The sequence below is a fragment of the Hirundo rustica genome, chromosome 14 (genome assembly GCF_015227805.2).
Source record: "Hirundo rustica isolate bHirRus1 chromosome 14, bHirRus1.pri.v3, whole genome shotgun sequence".
Classification (NCBI taxonomy): domain Eukaryota; kingdom Metazoa; phylum Chordata; class Aves; order Passeriformes; family Hirundinidae; genus Hirundo; species Hirundo rustica.
Window position 1 is genome coordinate 6,710,764 of NC_053463.1, and position 22,018 is coordinate 6,732,781.

Sequence of the window (22,018 nt, forward strand, 5' to 3'; positions counted from 1 at the left end):
CCAGGCACTGAGCAAAGCTCATCCCATCTTTCACAACCATCAGGGCCTCCACAGATATTCCTGGGCTTGGAGTTGTTCAAAGTAAGGTTGCAGCTTCTCCGAGAGCATCCCCGCCCTGGGCTCAGGGCTGCCTGGGCACGAGAGTTCCAGCAGCACTCCTGGGACTGAGCTGCTGCTTGCACATAAGATTTGGGGTGCAGCCTGCAGGAGGAAGAGCGGGGCACAAAAGAGGGAGGGGACCCTAAGCTTGTCCCAGTGATATGCCCAGTCCAGACTGGGGACCTGTGTGTCCAAGCTGTCACCTGGGGGTCACGGCCATCAGAGATGCTCTGCAAGGGGCCCCCTCAAAGAGAAGGAAGAGGGTTGAGAGATTGTTTCCCTTCTCTCTATTAAACCTGTCTGGTTTAATACTTATTCACATTGGTGAGTCAGTTCTCTCTGAGCTGGCATTTGTTCCTGGAAAAAAAAAAAAATACGACTTAAAAAGAAGAAGGAGGGAAACAAACATCCTTTAAAAAGCCCCTTTGGCTTGAAAGGAGGAAAGAATATTCAAGCAGACGTCTCCTGTGGCCCAGCTGCTTGACAGCGCCCCAGCTCTGGGCAGGAGCTCCCCAGAGCACCATGCTGCCTCTAATTCATGCTCTTCTTCCCTGCATCCTGCCAGGAAAAACTGCTGAGGGGAAACGTTCTTTGGCCAAAAGCTGCCTTTCCTTCTCTCTGGATTCCCTCACACTCTCCAGCCGTCCTTCTGGCCAAAACCAAGAGCTCTCCACGTTCCCATGACTCTTAGTCATCTCCAGCGCAGTCAGCCGTGCTCTCACCTCTTGGGCCCAGGACCTTGTCTTGCTGGTACCTCTCTAACTGCCCCCTTTGGAGAAGCCCATTCCCCTCAGGGCTGTGGAGGCTTTCAGGGCACTGCAGGTGCAGATTCAACAGCCACCTCTGTGCAGGTATTTTGGAACAACCCTTCTGTTTCTGCCCGTGGTCTGTCCTGGTGTTCCCACCACCTCCCTGCTGTTGGGGCTGCAGCTGGGGCAGCTGGCAGAGCCCCTGGCTGGACCTTCCTCCCCTGTGCTTCCTTCCCAGAGCTGTCAGGTGGTGGCTGTCACTTCCCACCCCAGAGCTGCTGTGAACAGCCCTGAACTTCTGCTGCAGGCTGAGGTTATCCTGAGACAGAGCAGTGAGCGAGGGACGCCCTGTGTCTGACAGGATCTGCTAATCCTGCTGACTTGGGTGTCCTGAGGGAACTGCTTTCCTTCAAGCCTTCCCTCACACCTGTTTTGGAAGACCCACGGTCCAGTGGAAGGTTAACAAAACACCTGATTTACTAATTACTAACACTGCTAATTAGCAAACTGTTTAATTAGCGCTTCAAGGTGCCTGCCAGGTTGTCAATTACAGAACAGCTCCAAGCAGCTCCCCAGCAGCCAGGCAGGACAGGTCTGTGCTTGAGCCCTGTGGCTGCCTGGTGGTGACAGGGTCACTCTGAGCCCCAGGCATGGAGGTACTGGGACAGGAGAGAGCAGGGGTCCCCGGGTGCCCCCCAGTCCTTGGAGGTACTGGGACAGGAGAGAGCAGGGGTCCCTGTGTGCCCCCCAGTCCTTGGAAGTACTGGGGTAGGAGAGAGCAGGGGTCCCTGTGTGCCCCCCAGTCCTTGGAGGTACTGGGGCAGGAGAGAGCAGGGGTCCCCGTGTGCCCCCCAGTCCTTGGAGGTACTGGGACAGAAGAGAGCAGGGGTCCCCAGGTGCCCCCAGCCCTGCCAGGAGCCATGGGCCTGCATGCTGGACTCCAGCACATCTCCCTGCCAGGGAGGGTGGTGAAGCTGGCATGGGGCTTGGGGGTGAGCCCCTGTGGCTGCAGAACCCCTCTCTGCAGGAGGGATCACACTTTTGATTAACACAAAATAATCTGGCATCTTCACAGGCTTTTTCCCACCTGGGAGCTGCCCCGGGCTGAGCTGCCTTCGTGGGCCTGTAGGGAGGGAGCCTGCCGTGTCCTGTGAGGGTCCTCAGGTCCTAAAGCCAGCAAGAGCCACCGGGCCCCAGGTGAAACTTGTCCTGCTGAAATAAAATGGAATCCACTGCCCGCAAGTGCAGGGACGCTTTGTGTCCCCACGCAAGGCAATAGTGTAGAAATGTCCCTGGGGATTGGAGTGGACAGAGAACACCAGGATTATCCCAAAGCCCAGCGTGGTGCAGTGGCCCCTGCCAGTCCAGGGGAGTGGTCTGGGGCTGGACTCCTCTCTGAGACCTGAGGGGGACCCCCAACAAGAGGGGGACCCTGCAGCAGGGTGTGCATGTGGCCCCACCTCTGCCATGGGGTTTGTCACTGGTGACGTGACAAAGCACGGCCTGGGTTTTTTTTTTTTCCCCCCTGTTTCAAAAACAAACAAAATAGGGAATTTGTTAACTTGTGGTCAGCTCAGAAAGGAGAAGCTCCCAACAGGGGAGCGCTGGGGACGGTGCCCACGAGAAGAGGCACCCACTGCTTGAGAGGATCCTTCAGAGACATCGGCTCCACGCTGGAGACACCACGGTCCCTGGGGACATGGGTCCTGCTCTCCTCCTGCTGCTCACCACGGCTGGCTTCTGGCATGGTGAGTACACTGGCTCCCAAAGCCTCAGGTCACTCCAGGGGAATTTTGGGATGTGGTGAGGTTTTCCTGGGTGCCTGGTGTGAGTGCTCCATTCCTCCTTGGGTGAGGAGGGGTGCTGGCCTTGGTGGGAACGGGGCTGTGGTGAAGCTGGACCAACAGGCACACAGCTCCTGGACGTGGAGGGTGAAGCTAGGCTCCCAGTCATGTGTCCCAAAAAGCTGCTGTGGGCTGGCATGGTCCCTGTTTCTGGAGGCCGCCGCATGAAGCGGACACTGCTGTGAGCAGCTTCAAGGATCCTTGGCAGAATGTGTGGCACTGCAGGGAGGAGACACCAGTGCTGGAATTCAGTGCAGACTTGGCTGTAGCAGCTTTCTGAAGGTCATCCAGAGCTGGCTGTGATTGGAGAGGGAGGGCAGTGGTGGGAAGAGGGAGTGTTGCTGCTCTGCGTTGGCTCTGGAGCCTGGCTTGCCCTTGGCTGCCTGCAGCCCTGCCAAGCTAAGGCCAAGGAGGACGGAGAGGTGCACGTAGCATAGGCAGAGCCTTGGCTGTGGGGAGGTAGGAGAGGGAAGCTTCCCACTCTTTGGGTCTGGACTGGGTTTAAGATGAAGTAATGGTTCAGCAGCAACTGCATCCTGAGGGAAGCTCTTTCCAAAATAACTCTTTGCTCAAATGGGGAAGGAGCTGGAGATGTTTGGTCTGGAGGTGAAGGAGTCAGGAAAATCGGCTGCATTGGCACCTCCCGAAGCACCTCATGCCCAGCTGGAGTGTCTGAGCATTGCTGGTGTCTGGTGGTGCTGGCACACACAGCAGGGCTGTGGAGCCAGGATGTGATGGGAACAGAGCTCAGCCAGCCAAGAAGGGAAAGGTGAACACACCTGTTTTTTAAGGCTGCAGAGATGACCAAGAGGTGATAACCCACCAGCCTCAAAAAAGAGTCACTAAGCCTGTTTGGAGGTTTACAAACAAAGAGATGGAAACCAGCATTACTAATCTTGCAATCTGAAGTTCTGGGAACCTCTCGGGTCCTGTGTGGCACTCACCTTAATATTCCTCCTGAGCTTGCTTGGGGACACAGAGAGACTGTGGTGTGAAGTCATCCTTGTAAGGGACAGCCTGTGGGGAAAGCATTCAGAATGTGACTGGTAGGCAGCAAATCCTTCTTGGGTCACTGTGGTGCTCATGTTTTCAGCCCAGGGAATTTGCATCCCTCTCACACAATGTTTCACTTTAAGTGACATTCACAACATGTTAAGTAGAATTTTCTAGGTCTGCTGTGCTGGATTGTGAAGGCTGCAGGGATTTTAATTTCTAGTGGGTTTTTTTGCAGTAACAGGGTAATCTCTGTGAGAGATCATAACAATAGCTGCCAGGATCTGTCCAAAGGCTCCTTGAGCCACTGGCCAGTGCCCATCACCAGCCGTGACATCTTCATGAGGCACTGTCTGCCTCCTCAGGCTGTAGGACACACATTTGTGTGAGTACCAGCACTGCTGGCCACTGGCAGCCCAAAGCTGCACCACGCCAAGGTTCTACAAAATAACAGCCTCCAGCTGGGGTCAGAGCCTGACTTCATTCTCCTATCTCTTGGACTGCAAGTGCACCTTCTGTGAGAACTCAGGGCTGATGTGATTGTTGTGACCTGGGCTCTTGCTGAGGGATGGTAAGGGGCTCAGGTCAAACAGAGGAAATGTTTTAAATCTGAACATCTTGCATCTGTGTTCTTGGCCATCTTGAGGTGTATTCCTGGGGGTTTTGTTTTCCTGTTGTGGGTAATCAAAACCTCTAAGGTAGAAGCCCCAAGCAGAGCTGCCATGAGCACTCTCTTCTCCATCCCCAGTCCCCCAGATACCGTAGGTGACCCTGGGGAAGGGGTCCTCAGAAACCAAACTTTTCCTTGCTGTCACTGAGGGTGAGACAAAGGGAGCTCAGGTCTGGTGTGAGTCCCTTTCAGAACCTGACCTTAGCCTAGTTACTCCCCAGGACTAACCCAAGATCCTGGTGTCTGGCTTCTGTGGTAAGGATCCAGGACACTTCTGTCATACCAGCCTTCACTTCTCCTTCCTCACCAAACGCTCGGCAGAGGAAAGCAGTGTTTTGGCTGGCATGAGAGAGGCAGGGACAGAGTCTGCAGCTGTAAGGAGAGGTCATGGTTACACAACCCAAGTGTGGTAAAACCTCTGGCCAGCAGTTACTGGCAGTGCTGCGGAAGCTGCTGGAGAGCAGAAGACAGACATCCTTTGGCTTTGTGCAAGATTGCACAGTGGTCAGCAGGGAGAGAGCCTCCCCCAGCTTCCCCATTCTGGAAAAGGAGCCACTGCTTTGACTCATCCCCCAGCCCACATGAAGGAGAGGGCGCTTGGGTGACCACCACCTACCCTCGTCCTGCATTTATGTCTCTGTCTTGTCTGTCCCCACCCAACTTGTGTGTGCTCATATCACCGATGCGAGTCTCCAGTGACAGCCTGAAGGCTTTTTCCTCACTGCTCTGGAGAGAACCTATCCAGAGCCTTTTCTGGCCACAGCATCTCAGTCATACCTGTAAGCTGGTGACAACAAAGATGCACAGTGAGATGACTCCTGTTTGTTTTGTTTTCTTTCCTTGCCCTCATGCTGTGGCCAAACCAAGGACAAGTGACAACGCGGTCTTTCTCTGAACTAATTTGAATGCAACTCTGAGTCAAAAGAGCTTGGCTCCCCATGAAATGGTGCCAAAATCTTGGATGTGTGTGGATAGCCAAGCAAAGAGTAGGTGAGGGAAAAGGATCCAGTGACAAAGAGTTAAAGCAATAGAAACATCGAGCCCCACTAGAAATCACAGCTTAGCAAAAAGGGAGGAATGTTTTGCCTCAGATATGTAGAAAATGTAGCTTTGTAAATTACTCTGGGATATGTTTTTCTCCATTCTGGGCTCCTCCTCTTTCCATAGAAAGATAAAAAGCATATTAAAAAAAAAAAAAAAAAAAGAGAGAGAGAGCGCGATATAAAATGTCAAATATTCCATGCTCCAAAGATTCTTGTCCTCTGCTTCTCCCCACAGGGCCAGTGAGTTTGAGCTAGGCCTTCTCTGACCTTCCCCATGGCAACTGTGACACTTAACATGCTGCTCTTTGGGCTCTGACGTGTGGGCTCTGGATGGCACAGCCCTGAGCACAGCTGGACACACTGTTGTTCTTTGGGCATCACCTTCCTCTCCAAGAGAGCTGTGATCAGGGTTGGATGAGGATGGGGATGTGCTTCTGCTGGCTGCTACAGGGACAGTGTCCATGGCAGGAGGATCGCTGTCTGCAGAGCAATGGATTGATAAATTCACAGCTCCTTTGTGATTAGTGTTATTTGAATGAGGGTGCGTGTCCCTTTAAGATGTGAAGCTGTGTTAGCGCCTGGAAGGAAAGCAGAAGTGGGAGAAAAGCCCTGGATAGGGGCTGGAAGGGGGTGCAGAGCCCCTCAGGCACAGATAGCCATTTGCAATGTGTTTCCTGTCCTCCCTGGCGTGGGGCGGCTCTACCGCTTCTTCCCCAACCCCGTGGCACTGATTCATTTTGCACTTCCCCCCACCCTAAATATAGGTGGTAACTCAAAGAACTCGCTGACAGGGCAAAACAGGGAAAAAATATTTCCCTCTGACACTAAGGCTGGAGTAGGAGCCTGGTTCCCTTTTATTCAGCCAGCAGAGCAGGCATCTTCAAAGTAGAGATGCATCAGAACTCTGGTTGGTTGTGATTCCTGTGTCTGCAGGACTGGTGTGTTCTGTGAACAGCTGCAGCTATGGGCTTCCATCAGCTGTTTAGCTTTTCCATGCCTCAGTTTCCTCTCCCCAACAGGAATAATAATGCTGTCTCATTTCATAGTGTTTTGTTGGTGTCTGTGAGGAGAATGCAGTGTGTGACTCCATGATAAACATGAGGAGGTGTCCTTTAAAATCCAGTACTTGGCAACAAAAAGCCAGTCTTCCCAAATTATGTGCACTGACCTCCTGCTCTGCAGGAGCCTTCCAGGTCTGTTCTAGCCCATCTCAGCGCCAATGCAACGGAGAGCCCCACGCACCAAACTTGGCTTAAACTCCACCAAATGATACTATGGGCTAAACCAGCTCAGAGCAGCTCTGCCACAAAAGGAAAACTACTGTAAGAAGAGGCAAAAATCAGCAGGAACAATTGCAAAGCTGGCATTTGCCCTAATCAGCTCCAGATGACTGTTTTTCCTTTCCCAGTGCTCTAAATGTTCAAATGGCAGGGAAGAAGGAAGTGTGGAGGGTGGCGTTTCTTCCCTGAAACTCTTTCTTTGGAGTATCAGGCCGTATGGGTCTGGTGGGACAGAGAATGGGTGGAGTGATGTGAGCCAAAAAGCCACTCTAATCCCAAGCTCAGCCTTTTCCCCATGCTAAGCTACTCCATTCTCAGCAGCGTGAACTCCAACAGAGAATCTTTAGGGATCATTTTTGCATTCTCACTCTCTCTCTCCCTTGCAGGCTCAGCATCTCCAGTGATCAGCCCTGACCTCCCTGCTCTGGTTGTCAACACGGGTGATCCAGTCCTCTTGCACTGCTCAGGAGAGTCTGAAGTTGCATGGAATAGCAAAAAGAATACCTTCAGTAACCACACCATCAGCACGCTCAGCATTCCCAAGGCCACTTACAGGAACACAAGCACCTATAGCTGTGGTTACGTCAACAGCAGTGACAAGGGCATTGCAGCCATCCACCTGTTTGTGCGAGGTAACCCCGCTTCTCTCTTCCCACATGCACTGGCAGAGCAGCCTCCTTCCAGGGAGACACTGACAGGTCCTTTCTGCTCTGCTGTGCTTGTGTGTGTGTGTTCTTGGGGAGCAGTGCGGGCTCCCGGTGGATCCACAGCCATGTGAGTCCACATAAAATGGAGCCCGTGGCTGAAGCACTGGGATAAAGTACATATCTCATGTATATGTGGGTCTCTCCTGGATGTCTCCCTCCTTCCTCTGTGGCTTCCTTTCTTGAAAAAAGAGGGATGTAAGTCTGTTCAGTGTTGTAACGAGCAGTGAGATTTGTAAATCAGAGAACCGTATTGCCAGTACCTCAGATAAGGGAGAGAGTCACATGAATTACATGCTCACAACATGGCCTGAACCCCAAATATTCTTTTATCCCAGAAGAAGCTGTGCTGTGGTAGCTCTACCACTTGACTTCATCCCTTCCCTTGTAGCAGAGGTGCTGCCCTGAGTAGGGAAGCTGGAGGTATCATGCGTAAAACTAGCACCATGGTGAAAATTTAATTAGGGGTGTGCATAATTTCCAGCCTCTCTTATCCATGGACATTTGTGAGGTGGTTGCTGTGATCCCCTCAAGTGCCTTAGCAGGAGCTGGGTTTGTCATGTGAGTGTTTGGAGGCTGAGTCAGGCAGGGCTGCCCCGGCATCGAACTCCCACTGGGCAGCAGTGCTGGAGACCGGCCTTTGCTGGAATGTGTTTCTCAGCTTCAGTGCGTTTTCTCACCCCTCTCACAGCCTGTCTGTCTCCTCTGCAGACCCCGATAACGTGTGGTACACCCCCCAGTTCCGCGTCCGGGGAATCGAAGGTGGGAATGTTGATCTGCCCTGTCTCATCACGGCCCCCGAGTACGGATCCAACGTGACTCTGATAATGGATGACGCCTCTCCTCTCCCACCTGGGACCAACTATTCCTTCAGTGCTGAGAAAGGAGTTAGGCTCTACAATGTGCAAAGCAGGCATAAAGGTTCTTACCGATGCCAAGCACAGATAAATGGAAAAATAAAGAATTCATCAAGAATAAGATTGGTTATGGAAGAAGGTAAAGAACTGGGGTTGTTGCTGTCCTAAGGGCCACAAATAGCTAAGCTGGCCACAGTAGATAGTCAAGGAAAAGCTCCTTGCCAGTGGCAGGAAAGACCTTCTGAACTGGCAGTTTCTTAAGGTTCTTTTAATGGAGGCCAAATTCCACCAGCCTCTGGCAAATTGGTTCCTTCAGATGAGTTTGCATGGGTTCAGCAGGCTCCAGATCTGTGCAGGCACTGTCACAGACCAGAGAAAAGTGTCCACTCTCTCTCCAGTGTTCTGCAAGTCCTTGGGCCCCGGTGCTCCATCTGGGACCAGGGCAAAAGCTTCTCCTTCCCTTTCAACCCACAGTCCTGGCTGCTGTGCTCTCCACAGCTGTACTGCATCCCACAGACACCTGCTCAAAAGGGAGGGGTGATCAATAGGGAGGGGGAAGGCAGGGGGTAAAGAGGCTAAAGAGGATGGAAAGGAGGAGGTAGAATCATAGAATAGAGTCATAGAATAGTTTGGGTGGGAAGAGACCTTGAAAATAATCTAGTTCCAAGCTCACTGCCATGGGCAGGGATGCTACCTGCTAGATCAGGCTGTTCAGGCCCCACCTAACCTGGTCTTGAACACTTCAGGGTGGGGCATCCACAGCTTCTCTGGGCAACCTGTGCCAGCGCCTCACCACCCAAGGTAGCCAGGTTCTAGGGGTTCTCCAAAGCACAGGGACTCACTGGACAAGCTGACGCTGGATCTTTCTCTGCTTGCCTTTGTGCAGCACTGGAGAAACCTGTGTCAGTGATGATGCACCCCGCAGACCATGTGAGAATCGTGGGAGAACCTTTTCGAGTCACCTGCAGAGTGATTGCTCCTTCCCACAAGTATGACATCAGATGGGTGACAGCAGCAAAGACAGTAAGTTGGGGTGTGGGGCTTTCCTGGAAACTGGGGGACACAGGGTAGTAACAACTGCCCAGACTCACAGAAAAGCCTTGAACTACCCGACCAAAGCAGCTATTCAAGCTGTAGGAATTTGAATATTCTTTATTTGGGATGATGCTGGATTAAGAAACACCTGCCTGTTTTCAGAATTGTGCTGCAAGAGAGGAGAGTGTGTTGTTTCAGCTGAGTTTATTGGACAGGAGCCACAGTACCTGCTAAAGCAACACTTCTCCACCCAGCCCTGCCAAGGCTTATAAAGAAGCAAACATTTTCAGGACAGAGTTCTCCAGAGAAAAGATATGTGTGAAGAAAAGGAATTAATTTCAAAATCTCAGTAATGCTGACTTCTAACTGCTGGATGGTTAGATGAGGTTTGCTAGAAGTCCTTATCATAACTGATGACTTTGTTAAGGAGATGAAACAACACACAGTGTTTGGATGTACAAGGTCTGTTTGGATCACACAGTGTAAGGCCAAGCTGCAGTCAGAAGGCTGACAGCAGCTGTAACCTAACTGCTGTGGAATATCTGCCCCTGGGTTTAATGTGTCTCTGGGTCTCCACTCAGGCTGCTCTCAGTGAGGAGCTCCCTGGCCCACAGCAGGGGAGGTGTGTTTGCTCTGCCCTTCCAATGTGTGCTGTTCCCTCTCTGCCTGACAGGTCACGAGAACTAAAAGGACTGACTTTGCAAATGGTAACTACTTCATCAATGACACCCTGTTCGTTGCAGCCGTGACCATGGAAGACAGTGGGAAGTACATCTGTATAGCTAACAATTCAGTGGGATTCAGGAATGCCTCAACAATGCTTCAGGTAGTAGGTGAGTACTTCCCCAAAAGCCTAAATCACGTGTAGCCTTGAGTATTTGCTGCTTCTGCCTCCATTCTCTTCTTAGATTTGTTGTTGAGAACATAATTCTCACTTGTTCCTGAGGGCTTACATGAGAATTGTGGAGCTGCTAGGAAAGGAACTGGTGTTCCCTTTGCATCTTGAGGGGCCAGAGGATGTGGTTTGGGCTCTGGATGAAAAATTGGAGTGCTCTTCTTAGTCTCTGTTCATTTATAAACAGCTTTAAAACAGTTAAAAGGGAATGGGACAAGGTTGTGCTGGAAGACCAGGAAAGGCTGGTTAGAAGGAAGGGAGAGCCCCATGAGCGGAGTATGGATCTTTGTCTCTTCCAGTCACAGATCCACACAAGGGGATTCAGGTCTATTGCACACTTGTTCGTAAATCAAGATGGAAAATTCATCCTCACAGCTTACAGGCTGGAGTTTGCTGATGATCCAAAGCTGCTGCATAGCACAGCTCAGAAAGAAGGCTTAGTCTGAGTTATTTCCTAGTGAGAAGACTGGATTTTAGCTAAAGGGCCTGTCTTTTACAAAAAATTAGGAGATACTGTTTTAGCCTCATCACTTCTCAGGATATAGCACGGAAAACTTCTTTCCCCTTGAGGCTTCACTAGGGTTTTCTAGCTCTCCTCAGGCAATGTAACCCAAGGTGCTGTGACAAAGAATAATTTAAGAGTACTCTTTTGGCAATGTACCTGTGTAATGTTTCATTCCCTCCTGCAGTCTCCCAGTGAGGCTGCTCTTTCCAATAATGATCCATTTATGGAGCTGGTTTAAGGTTATTCCAGGTCTCTGGACATGCCTGCTGACGGTCATGCTCTCCTCCACCCTGCAGAGAGAGGTTACGTGCACCTGATCCCAGGGCAAGCCACCAGCCAGGAGGTTGCTCTTGGAGAGAGTGTGAAGCTGCAGGTCCACATTAAGGCTTACCCAAAACTTCTCCAGGGGGTCTGGGAACACACGAATCCCTTAAAGAACTCTAAACCCACCATATTGGAGGGCCAAATGATCTCTGGAAACAACTGGTACGTGCTCTTTGTCTTCTACACTGGCTATGGCATGTTTCCAAGAGAGATTTCCTTGAGACAGGCAGGCCCCATTCTACAGAAAACTCTCTGGTTTTAAAGAGGGAAACTGTTCTGCATTTCTGTTTTCTCTTTCCAGTATTATTAGCAAGCCACAGAGTGATCAGACCAAGGAGGACACCACCCTTCTCTAAATTGGCAGCCTTCTCTTTAGAAAGCCTTGTGGAAGTCAGTATCACATTTGTGATCTGCTCGTTCAATCCTGCACTCTCCTCGCCAGAAGAAATTGCAGGAGTGGATGAACAGAACAAAAAGCTTTAATTCCCTCACTGGTCCTTGGACCCATCCCCTGCTCTGAGGTCAAAAGAGTGTGCACTGAGAGGCACTGAGAGCCCCATGGCAGAAGTCACAAACATTGTCATGTGAATATGGTCTGACAGACAGGACAGGTCTGTTCTTCCAAAGCCTTCAGACAACTGAGACCAAGGGGAGACTGAAAGAAAATCATTCCATTTGTTGGGGTTTTGGGCAATTCCCCTTTCATTTTCTTAGAAACAAAAAACTACCCACAAGAGGAACTGTGCCACTCGGCAAAAATTTAGGGTGAACTCTTTCTTGCACTGGGGGCTGAGAAACGGGCTGGGGGCAGAGGGGAGCGGGCACCTAAGGGGGCATGACTTCATGGAGAAACTCATTCTGCCAAAGGCAGGAGGACCAGCATCCCCTGACCCTTGAAAGGCAATGATTTAGATGTTAAATTATTTTCAGCCGTAGCCTTTCAGAAGTGCTGAAGTGCACTTGGGGGCAGAAGGTGTTTGCTCTAAGGAAGATCATTCCCTCCCTACTTCCCCCGAAGAAGCAACAGGCAGGCTCCCTGATGGGCTGGGATTAGTGCTGGAAGTGTTCACTGCTCCAGAGCACAGGAAACAGCAGGATCTCATTGAACAAGGCCTGTGCTCTTCACAATGTTTCTCTCTGCGAGCAGGTACAACAACACACTCTTCCTGAACCGCCTCAAGGAAGCAGAGGGAGGGTTCTACACATTTCATGCCCTCAACAGTGTGACCAACGAATCAGTTACCTTCAGTATCTCTCTGAAATGTAAGTGCTTGTCCATTCTTTCACCCTGCTTGCCCCAGCTGGAAAAAAAAGTTGGCTGGGGTCCCGGGCTGCTTCCAGCTCAGCACCCACAGGTCACACAGACCCAGCCCAAACCTCCCTGTGTGTAGCACCGGGGTTCCTTCTGGTTTATTGTCACATGCATGGAAAGGAAACCAGAGCGTGGGGGACGTGCTCTTCCTCTGGCCACGGCATTCACTGTTTATGTGACTCCCCCAACAGCTTCTCCAAGGGTCTGCAAAATCAAGGTGCCAGCCGATGACCCCAGCATCCTTCAGTGCACGGCCATCGGGTACCCTGCCCCACACATCGAGTGGTACCAGTGCCCGCTGCACTCGGACAGGTGAGCACTGCCCCGGGCACTGAGCACCTCCAAGCTGTGCCCTGCCCTTGCCGTGCTGGCATTCGCTGAGCAGCACCACCTGCGCCCTGGGCAGGGAATGCAGCAGAGCCTGCCCTGTTACAGAGACAGGGATGCTGCTCTGCTGGAAAAAGAGGTTCTTGGGGTTTGCCTGAGAGGAATGGGCATTTTTTGTTCCTGAAGTCCTCAGCTTGAAGAGATTGTCCAGCTGTGATTTGTGTTCTCCCCATGCTTTTCCAAGGAACATGTGGATCCCATGGAAAAGTGCCCTGGAGTATGTTGCCATCCTGGCTGGCTCAGTCATCTTTTTGGGACTCCCACAGGTCTGAGGCTCTGCAGAGCATGGTTTTACTGAGCTACAGAGTCATTGGAAGCAACTGCAGCTGTCTGCACAGGGCTGTTGTGTCTCAGGACCAGCCCCAGTGAAGGGACTGATGGCAGAACACATAAAGTGTTAATTATGTGTGCTGAGCCACATAAAGCAGTCATAGCTCTGTCTGTACAGGGCTCTGGTGTTCAGGGAGAAGTCTTTAACCGAGCATAGAGTAACACACCTCACAGAGCCACAGCCCTAATTCCCTTTGTCTCCTCTCCAGTCTGACACCGGCCCCGCTCAGCTGTGAGCTGCTGTGCTGCAGAGGAGCACTCACTGTCTCCTCTTGCCATCCCTGCAGGTACAGTGAGGAGTACAGATTGATAAGGAATGACTCCAGACCCCAGGTGGTGAATATGTTGCCCTTCCAAGAGGTGGAGGTGGAGAGCATCATCCTCTTCCAGGAGCTGGGTGACAACTTCACCTTCTGCTGCGTGGCTGTTAACGGGGAAGGGAACGCCTCTGACATGTTTCACTCACTCACCATCACCAGTAAGATACAAACCACCAGCCTGGCAGAGTGGGGGAGAATGTGGGGGCTTTGAGATTACATCCCTTATGTGTATGCCCACTGTCTTGCACGACAGCTGGGACAGATTCCACAAGCCCTTTATCCTCACAGCTGTGAGTCCTAGGAGCTGTGTGGGAATTTCTGGCTGGGTTATAGCCTGGAGCCAAAGGCTGAGCCACACCACGAGCATCTTATAACTGCAGGACTCAGCTCCAGGGCAGGGTGCATCCAGCAGTTTCTCAGCCAACAAAAATACAGGAGCTGCATCTTTTGGTGGAGTTGTTCTTGCTACGCAGATCTTGGTCCCCAGTCAGTCTGGCCTGCACCTCATGCTGTTTGTGTGGAAACAGGGGGGCATGAGGAGAACCATTGCAGCCTAGAGTTTGGCATTGAGAGTCTGGGAGCTCCCAGCAGCTCCCAAAAGGGAGTACTGAGGGCAGTGCTGGGGTGTGTGGCATACAGAGGAATCCAAAGTGAATAGCTGGGCAAAATGCTCTCAGAGTTGGGATTGAAATAAGAGCATTGTCTCATTCTCCTTTTTTTTCTTCTTCCAGGGAGCATCGTGGCCCTTCCAAACAAGCTCTTCAGCCCTGCTCTCTCCTCCTGCATAGGCACATTGGTGCTGCTGCTCCTCATACTCCTCTTCCTGCTCTACAAGTACAACCAGGTCAGATTCCCTGCTGCAAGGGCTGCCCAGCCTCAGAGGACACACAGCCTCTGTTGGCACCAGGGCAGGGAGAATTCAGCTTGGAGGTACCAGACCAGCTTCCTCCTTCACCTCCCCTTCCTCCCAGCTTCCCCCTGGAGTTTCCTGCTGCAGGGCAAAGCTCATGCACCCAGCCCTGTGTATTAATACCTCCCTTGTCCTGGTTCTTCAGTCTTGTAGCCAGAGGTCAGTGTGGTTATTGTTTGGTGTCAGACGAAGGCTCTCACTCTGTGCTGTCAGTTGCCCCTAGTTTTGCTCTGGCCCTCACAAATCCACAGACTGAATTAAGGGAGGGGGGAAAAAAAAGGGAAAAAAAAAAAAAGTTTTGCAGTTTGCATCTACTTTTTATTCTGCTCACTGCTTTATAAAAACCTGTTTTTATGGAGAAACAGGATGATGTTAGAAGCTTGTTTCCAGGAAGACTTGGTCACTATTTTTATGTAATAACTTGCCCCATTTTCTCTGCAAGGCTCATTTCCAGCATTTGGATTCCTTCTCTGTTTTTTCCACAAACTGAACCAATCAGTAGCCACCTCTGCTTCATCAGTGGGTGAAAATCTCCTGGTTTTTGGCACCTTTCCTTTGACAGCCTATCAAGGCTAAAGATTTTGCAGCAAAGTTCTGGTGCTGGTTGTCAGAAAATCCATCAGAGCCCTCTCTCAGACAAGCACCTGCAGCTTAGCAGGCAGAGCTGCCTTTGGACAGTGGTCCAGAGACAGAGAAAGATGGATCAATGTGCAAGCACAGATCTGAAATAAATAGCTTTTTGGAAGGGCTTGTGAGCCCACGAGAAGCAGGACATATCTATAAATAACACAGTTACCTATCTCAGACAAGCACCAGCCTTCCCTGCTCAGGGACTCCAACGCTGCCTCTCTGCCCTGCCTGCTTACTTCTGCCATGACATTCTTGGAAAAGAGAAATTCTTACTTCTCTTTCTCCTTTTTTATTTTACCCTTGTAAGGGAAGTGGGGCTGGGCCAGCTCCACTGTTCTGCTGTGCTCAGCAAGCAGGGGCGCAAGGAAGGAGACACAGTGGGGACATCTCCCTCCAGCACCAGCTGGGCACTGGCAGCCACTGCTCTGGCTCTGCCATTCCAAATGATGGCAACAGGCTGCTTCCAGAGGCAACAGAGCCTCCCTCAGTCATAGGTGATGACCTGGGGAGAGTTCACAACTGCAAAGAGTCCAGGCTGTCCAGAAAAGGCTCTCTCACTCAGTCCAGGTTCAAAAGATATTTGATGGGCTGAAATCTTTATCTTCCCTCTGCACCTGCAGAGTGAGCTTGACTGGATGCTGGGGCTGGGAAACGGGAAACTCCCCGTTTGGGAATCACTGAGTAACTGGAGTCTCCTCCTTGCAGAAACCCAAGTACCAGGTGCGGTGGAAGATCATTGAGGCCTGTGAAGGCAATAATTACATCTTTATCGATCCCACTCAGCTGCCATACAATGAAAAATGGGAGTTTCCAAGGAACAACCTCCAGTTTGGTAAGAAACCTTCCCTGCTGTTTGCCTGGCGGCAGGAAGCTCATCAGAGAGCTGAAATGCTTCAAGAGTCAGAGTCAAAGCTCTGAGTGATATCCAAAGCTGCATCCAGACATTCCAGCAGCATCCTTAACCAGGCCTTGCTGCTCTCTTCCACACAGGGTGGGAAGTGGTAGGGTGCAACCTTTCCTCCCTCCTTTGCTCCAAGGAAGGCTGCAGGGGTCATGTCCCTCCTCTTGCATGTGGGGTCATTCCTAAGGCACAGACTTGGATGAGGTAAAGTTTGGACATGGCCTCTTTCACACCATCTTTGCTCACAGAAGGGTTCCCCACAGATGTTTGCCAGCTCCTGACTAAGGGATGTATCATCTTGTGTGAGCCCAGCAGGAGTCCCCATCCACCAGACATCCTCCTCAAGGCTGTGTGCAGGACAGCTGCTCAATCTTTCTCTATAAAATGTTTTAAAAGTACATTTTTTTTTTCTCTCTGCAGGAAAAACTCTTGGAGCAGGAGCCTTTGGAAAAGTGGTAGAAGCCACAGCTTTTGGGCTGGGCAAAGAAGATTCGGTGCTCAAAGTGGCTGTGAAGATGCTAAAGGGTGAGCACAGAGCAACTTGCAAGGGCTGAAATCCTCCAAGCTCCTCGGGGTAGGATGTAGTGTGTGCTCACCACATGTTGGTGCTCACAGGCTGCGAAACTACTTTTAAAAGTTGTTTCTGTGCCAAGTACCAGATGCTGGAGTCACACTACTGCCTTTTTTGTGGACAGGGCAGGCCAGAGGCACAGTTAGAGGACACAGTGTTCACTCTAAGTGTGTCTCCTCCTTTTATTCCACAAGTCTGTCAGCACCTTTTTCTGTCTCTCCTTAATCTCCGCCTTGTCCCTCCCTCACTCCTTCACGCAGTCCTTCTCTGCCCTCACAGCATCAGCAGACACGGACGAGCAGGAGGCTCTCATGTCTGAGCTGAAGATCCTGAGTCACCTGGGGCACCACGAGAACATTGTTAACCTGCTGGGGGCGTGTACCTGTGGAGGTAGGATCCCCCAGCCCTGCTGCCCCCGCAGACCCCCCCAGAGCCCCTCCTCTGAGGCACAGCGTGAGCTGACGGGCTGTGCGGATTCTGCTGCCCTCTCAGGGAAAGCAATCCCCAGGACAGGTCCCAGTAACATCATTCCTTAATGAACCTTTTCTGCTGCTCTCCCAGGCCCAATCCTTGTCATCACCGAGTACTGTCGCTATGGAGATCTGCTGAATTTCCTGCGGAAGAAGGCAGAATCCATAATTATCCAGGATTCTGCCCTGGACACCTCTTTAGACAGTGCTGCTGATTACAAAAACATTGAGCTAGAGAAAAAATACATCCGCAGGTAGGAGCAGAGCTTGGGCAGCTGCAGGGCTGAGCAGTGCAGGGCCTGGGTACTCACTGGGAGGAGTGTGAAGAGCACTGTGCTGGGGAGAGATCAAGGTCAAAGGCTGCATGTGTTTAGACCTGGTCGTAGTACCGAGTTTTTCGAAGACTTTGAGAGCAGTCATTGAATAGCCCACAATAAATCCAGGTTTCAGCCCTGTCTGTCCTTCCACGATTCAGAAACAAATCTCTCTGGCTTCCTGCACTACTGGGCACATGTGTTTGGTAGGATGAAGCTGACTGCTCCCCATCAGCCAAGAGCTTAAAAAAGGGGGAGCGGTTCCTGGAGCCCCATAACACAGAGTGCCCATGTTCCCTTTCTGAATCAGCTTCAAGTTTGCCTTTGCCCTTAAGTCCCTTTTGCAGGCAGGCACGTGGTTTCTCCTCTGGTGGATAGGGAGCAGGGCAGAAGGTACTGCTGGAGGGTTCTAACAGCCTGCCCCCCTCTCTGTTGCTTCTTACGCAGTGACAGTGGCTTTTCAAGCCAGGGTTTGGAAACATATGTTGAAATGAGGCCCGTGTCGTCATCATCATCTTCAGCAGCATCAGATTCTGTGCAAGTCAGGGGTGAGTCAAAGGCTCATTTCTGTGATTTCATGATTTTTTTCTTTTGGCCATCCTGTTTGGTTTAGCTCTGGGAACCACAAGAGGCCACAGTTTGCGTTACTCACCAGCTTTACAGCAAATCTGAATGTCTCCATTGAATTTCAGGGAGAAGCTTGGAGGAAGAAGGTGAAGCCAGGGAGGATCTCCGTCCTCTCAATCTCTCTGACCTGCTACAGTTCTCCAGCCAGGTGGCCCAGGGCATGGCATTCCTCGCATCAAAGAACGTGAGTGCCGAGAGGACCCCTGCCCCCAGCACACCAAGTGGGAAACACCAGTCCAGACAAGCAGGAGCCACCTGCAGAAGGCTTGGGATGTCTTTGGATGGGGTAGCCAAGCCCAAGCAAGCTGCTGCTGGAAATGGGGCTCTCTGCTCTGTCTGCTGGATCCAGACAGGCTGGGCCCTGGAGTCTGGTGTTCCCTCCAGAGCCTTTGCCTCCCATGGCCATCACGGCAGAGCAGTGTTACAGGGGGAACCCAGGGCTGTGCATCATGCTGGTCTCAACATTTTCTCCCGTTTTTGCACAAGGTCAGGAACTTTGTTGTGAAGCTTTCTCGCTTTGGCAGCGTCCCTGCTGCCCCAGGGACAAGGAACTGAAAGTGGCTGTTGAGCTGACGGCCAGAGCTGGCTCCGAGTGTCAGTCACCCTGTGACTGCTTCAGAGATGAGGACACAGTGTCAAGAGCCCCTGGATCTGAGCCTCACCCTCTGGGGAAGATGACAGCCCCATGAGCGATTAAAGAACAGAGCATGAAATGTCACGGTGTCTTAACATTGCAAATGAAGTGCTTGAAAGAGAGCTACACACACGTAGTTTGTACATGACATGATGCCTCAGACTGGGGCTCTTCAAGCAGTACATGCTTCCCTTGCCCCTACAAGCATTGCTTTGGTGGCAGGCCTAGGCAGTAGGGAAGTTTTTGGAACTGTTGGGGGCCAGTGACTGGGTCTCAGTTGTGGTCTCTTCTCCGCAGTGCATCCACCGTGACTTGGCAGCCAGGAACGTGCTCATATCAGACGGACGGGTAGCCAAGATCTGTGACTTTGGCCTGGCCCGGGACATCATGAATGACTCCAATTATGTTGTGAAAGGCAATGTAAGTAATAAAAGTGGGCACAAGAGAAGGTACAAGGGTGGGGGCGGGCTGAAGGAGCATGAAGGACAGACAGAGTGTAGCATAAGCTGCCAGCTTGTCCCAGTCTGCAGGACTCTCTGCTCTTCCAGGCCCGCCTGCCCGTGAAATGGATGGCTCCAGAGAGCATCTTTGACTGCATTTACACAGTGCAGAGTGATGTGTGGTCTTATGGCATCCTGCTCTGGGAGATCTTCTCCCTTGGTAAGAAAGAACCAAGCTTACAAACATCTTTTGTTTTCTGTGGCTCACTACTGCCCTAATGTATCTGCAGAAAAACTTCTAAGAAAGAAGGAAGGTTGACAAAAATCTAGGTTTATCGGGGCCATAAAACACTGTGTTATGTTTCCAGAGGGACCATTCAAAACAAAGAATCCCACACCATTTTCTCTAACTCAGACCCCCCTGGGTAGCAGCAGCTCAGGCAATGCTCTGGGCTGCCTCTTCCCACCCCTTAAGGCTGGAGTGTTGAACACTGATCTGAGAGCCACCTCTGCTCCTTTTACTGTCCCAGGGAAGAGCCCCTATCCTGGCATGGTGGTGAACAGCAAGTTCTACAGCATGGTGAAGCAGGGATACCAGATGGCCAGGCCTGACTTCGCTCCCTTGGAAATGTGAGTGGATGCACTGAGATTCACACAGCAGTGACGGGGGGCTGGAGCTGCCTCAGGTCAACAGGCAGGGACATGGCACAGGGACCTTGTCCATAGGTCTGCCTGCTGCTCCCAGGTGTCTGCCTTGAGGTTAAGGAAAGATCCTACCATGCTGCTCCTTGGTCCTGCAGGAAAATAAGGCTTGGAGCAGTCTATCCAGCATCTCCAGTTTAGGGACAGGAAGATGAGAACATTCATGTTACATGTCTACGTTCCTGAACTTGGGGTTTTCTTCTTTTTTTAGTTTACTTCTTTTGACTCTATGAGAAGACAAGCTTGAGTAGGCTGCAGGAGGGTAATGAGTGTAAGCCTGAAGTCTTGGTGGCATAAAGCTTCTCGTTGATTTTTTTGCTCCATCCACTCCAGCGCTCACCATTCCCTGGAGCACTGCACATGCACTCACCATGGGTTTTATGGAAGACAAGGGACTGCTCAGTACTGTGTTCCTGACATACAGAGTGCTGCAGGGAAGAGCTCAGGGTTGCAGACCCTCCAGCAGCACCACACAACCTCCCTGTCCCTGTCTGGCCCTGCAGGTACAGCATCATGCAGGCGTGCTGGAGCCTGGAGCCCACACGGAGACCCACCTTTGACCAGATTGGCTGCTTCATCCAGAAAGAGCTGGAGGTGCATAAGGAACAGGTGAGGACCTCTGGAGAGAAGGATATCTTTCCCCCTACATGAACACAGCTTCTGGACACGTTCTCTGTGATATCCCTCACCATTAGCTGATGGGAGCAGTGTAGTGTTGGTGGGAAGTGCAGAGGTATCCAGCTGAAGGGTTAAGTCACTCCCCACCACGGGCAAAGAGGGCTGGACAAGTAAGCAAAGCTTCTTGGCAGAAACCTCTGTGACAGGCAGTCACACACTCGCAGCCCCCTGGACTTGCTGTGCATTCTCTCAGGACTAGCTGTCCACAAAAGCACAGGCACATGCCTGCCCTGCCCATCAGCCACGCCCTGTGGGCACGGCAAAGGCTGGTAATGTGGAGTGAGCACATGCCCAGTGGTCACCTGCACAGGAACAGGTGTCATACACAATCAAAGGGACCAAAATGCATTTTTCCTTTTCTTTCAAGGACTACACCAACCTCCCCTCCAGCGCTGAGGAAGACAGTGGCTGTGACACCTCCGGCTGCTGTGAGGAGTCCTGCGAGCAAGAGGAGAGTGGGCAGCCCCTTCTCAAGGGCAACAACTACCAGTTCTGTTAGGTGGGACCTTCACCCTGGGGTTGATCCTTGTCCTGGCTCCACAGAGCTCACCCTAGGACACAGACACCTTCTGCTTTGGCCTTCTCTGTGCTTTCTGAAGTGTGAGTGTTACGGACTCTCTCACCAAAAGGAGAGCGAAGGACTCACCATGGGGTCCCTGAAATCTTATCTCACACATAGCATAGAGTTGTTAGGATGGTAACAGGCTCCATCTCTACAAGGTACACAGAGGTCCCCATCACCTGCCTCCCCATGCCCCAGAGAAGGCTGTGGGAGTTTGGGTTTTGTAGTTTTTAAAAAAATACTAGTCACAGGAAGTGAGACATTTCCAAGCGTCACTGACATCACTGAACCCTTGTGTTTTATAAGCACACCTTGAAATATGTCTTGGCACTGGAACTACACCACACATTCTCCTGCTGGTCCTGCTCTCTTCCCTTTGTCAGTCTGACCCTGGACACTGCAGTATGTTTAGATATAGATAGCTTCTACATAGCATTAAACGTGCATTAACCCCTACACTTCCTCCTGCAATCCACCTCTCTGCAGCTGATGCTTCTGCAGGGAGTGTTTGGGTGAAGTGAGCCACAGAGCCAACCCCAGGGATATGTGAACTTGTGCCCCACTACCAGGACAGAGGGACAGTTCTTTCTCAGGTAAAAGAGAAGAAAACAGTGCTCTTCCATGAGAGCACTGAACACAACCCAAACCCAGGAAAGAATGGCAGCTTAAAGAGGTCTAGAAGTTATCAACATTACACATATCCTACAGAACTTCTGAGTTACTGAGCATGTAGCAATCACTGCCTTTGTCACTATTACAGACCTGTACTAAATTTCCTAAATGTACTTTCAATAGTGCAACTGAGGTGATTTTTTTCATAAGCTAGGGTCTAATGCCCTTCAACCTATTTCTCAGTTAGCTCTTGCTCAGGGTTATTACTGCCCCAGCCCCCCACTCCTGTGTACCTACCAGAAGCTAAAGAACCTTCTTAGCTTCAGCTGACTCGGTGGGTAAAGGATCTCTATTCCAGGTACAGGCAAATTGCAACTGACAGGGCTCAGACAAACACAACTGCACTGCAGGTGGCCTTTGTCACACTCTGAGCAATTGCACTGTGGGCCATTCCTGATTCTATTAAACCCGGTTTTATGCTAACACCAAGTGATTCATTCCTCCTTACTAAATGAAAAGCTAATGTAACTCTATCTGTCAGCATTATAAAAAATAAAATGAGTTAACAAAATGAGTCTCTTTTAGAGCTCTAAGGACTGTTCTCAGAGGGGAACAGCTCA

The 22,018-nt window shown here is 51.2% G+C and overlaps 1 protein-coding gene across 9 annotated transcripts; it reads left to right on the forward strand.

Annotated features, from left to right (window-relative positions):
* Nucleotides 1-1,394: 1,394 nt before the first annotated feature.
* CSF1R (colony stimulating factor 1 receptor) lies at nucleotides 1,395-21,972 on the forward strand. Of its 9 annotated transcripts, XM_058422437.1 has the most exons (24): nucleotides 1,484-1,504; nucleotides 1,661-1,712; nucleotides 1,924-2,045; nucleotides 2,446-2,596; nucleotides 7,065-7,310; nucleotides 8,094-8,378; nucleotides 9,126-9,262; nucleotides 9,948-10,107; nucleotides 10,971-11,160; nucleotides 12,146-12,261; nucleotides 12,502-12,622; nucleotides 13,315-13,505; nucleotides 14,079-14,191; nucleotides 15,593-15,719; nucleotides 16,209-16,313; nucleotides 16,639-16,749; nucleotides 16,921-17,083; nucleotides 17,591-17,691; nucleotides 17,836-17,954; nucleotides 18,702-18,824; nucleotides 18,953-19,064; nucleotides 19,375-19,474; nucleotides 20,050-20,155; nucleotides 20,592-21,972. In XM_058422437.1, the coding sequence occupies exons 1-24, from the start codon at nucleotides 1,499-1,501 to the stop codon at nucleotides 20,721-20,723; spliced, it is 3,189 nt and encodes a 1,062-aa protein (XP_058278420.1). In that variant the 5' UTR covers nucleotides 1,484-1,498; the 3' UTR covers nucleotides 20,724-21,972. The 9 variants fall into 9 exon arrangements, with proteins under 9 accessions (XP_039933831.1, XP_039933832.1, XP_058278421.1 ...); XM_040077897.2 differs by lacking the exon at nucleotides 1,661-1,712 and having other exon boundaries at nucleotides 1,395-1,504; nucleotides 2,398-2,596; XM_040077898.2 differs by lacking the exon at nucleotides 1,661-1,712 and having other exon boundaries at nucleotides 1,395-1,504; nucleotides 2,421-2,596.
* Nucleotides 21,973-22,018: the final 46 nt, after the last annotated feature.

Excerpts from the sequence above, each read along its gene's own strand:
- CSF1R (XM_058422437.1), top strand. Across the intron at positions 2,046-2,445 it reads CAAGAGCCACCGGGCCCCAG|GGGAGCGCTGGGGACGGTGC; the intron begins GTGAAACTTGTC and ends AGCTCCCAACAG. Across the intron at positions 14,192-15,592 it reads TGCTCTACAAGTACAACCAG|AAACCCAAGTACCAGGTGCG; the intron begins GTCAGATTCCCT and ends TCCTCCTTGCAG.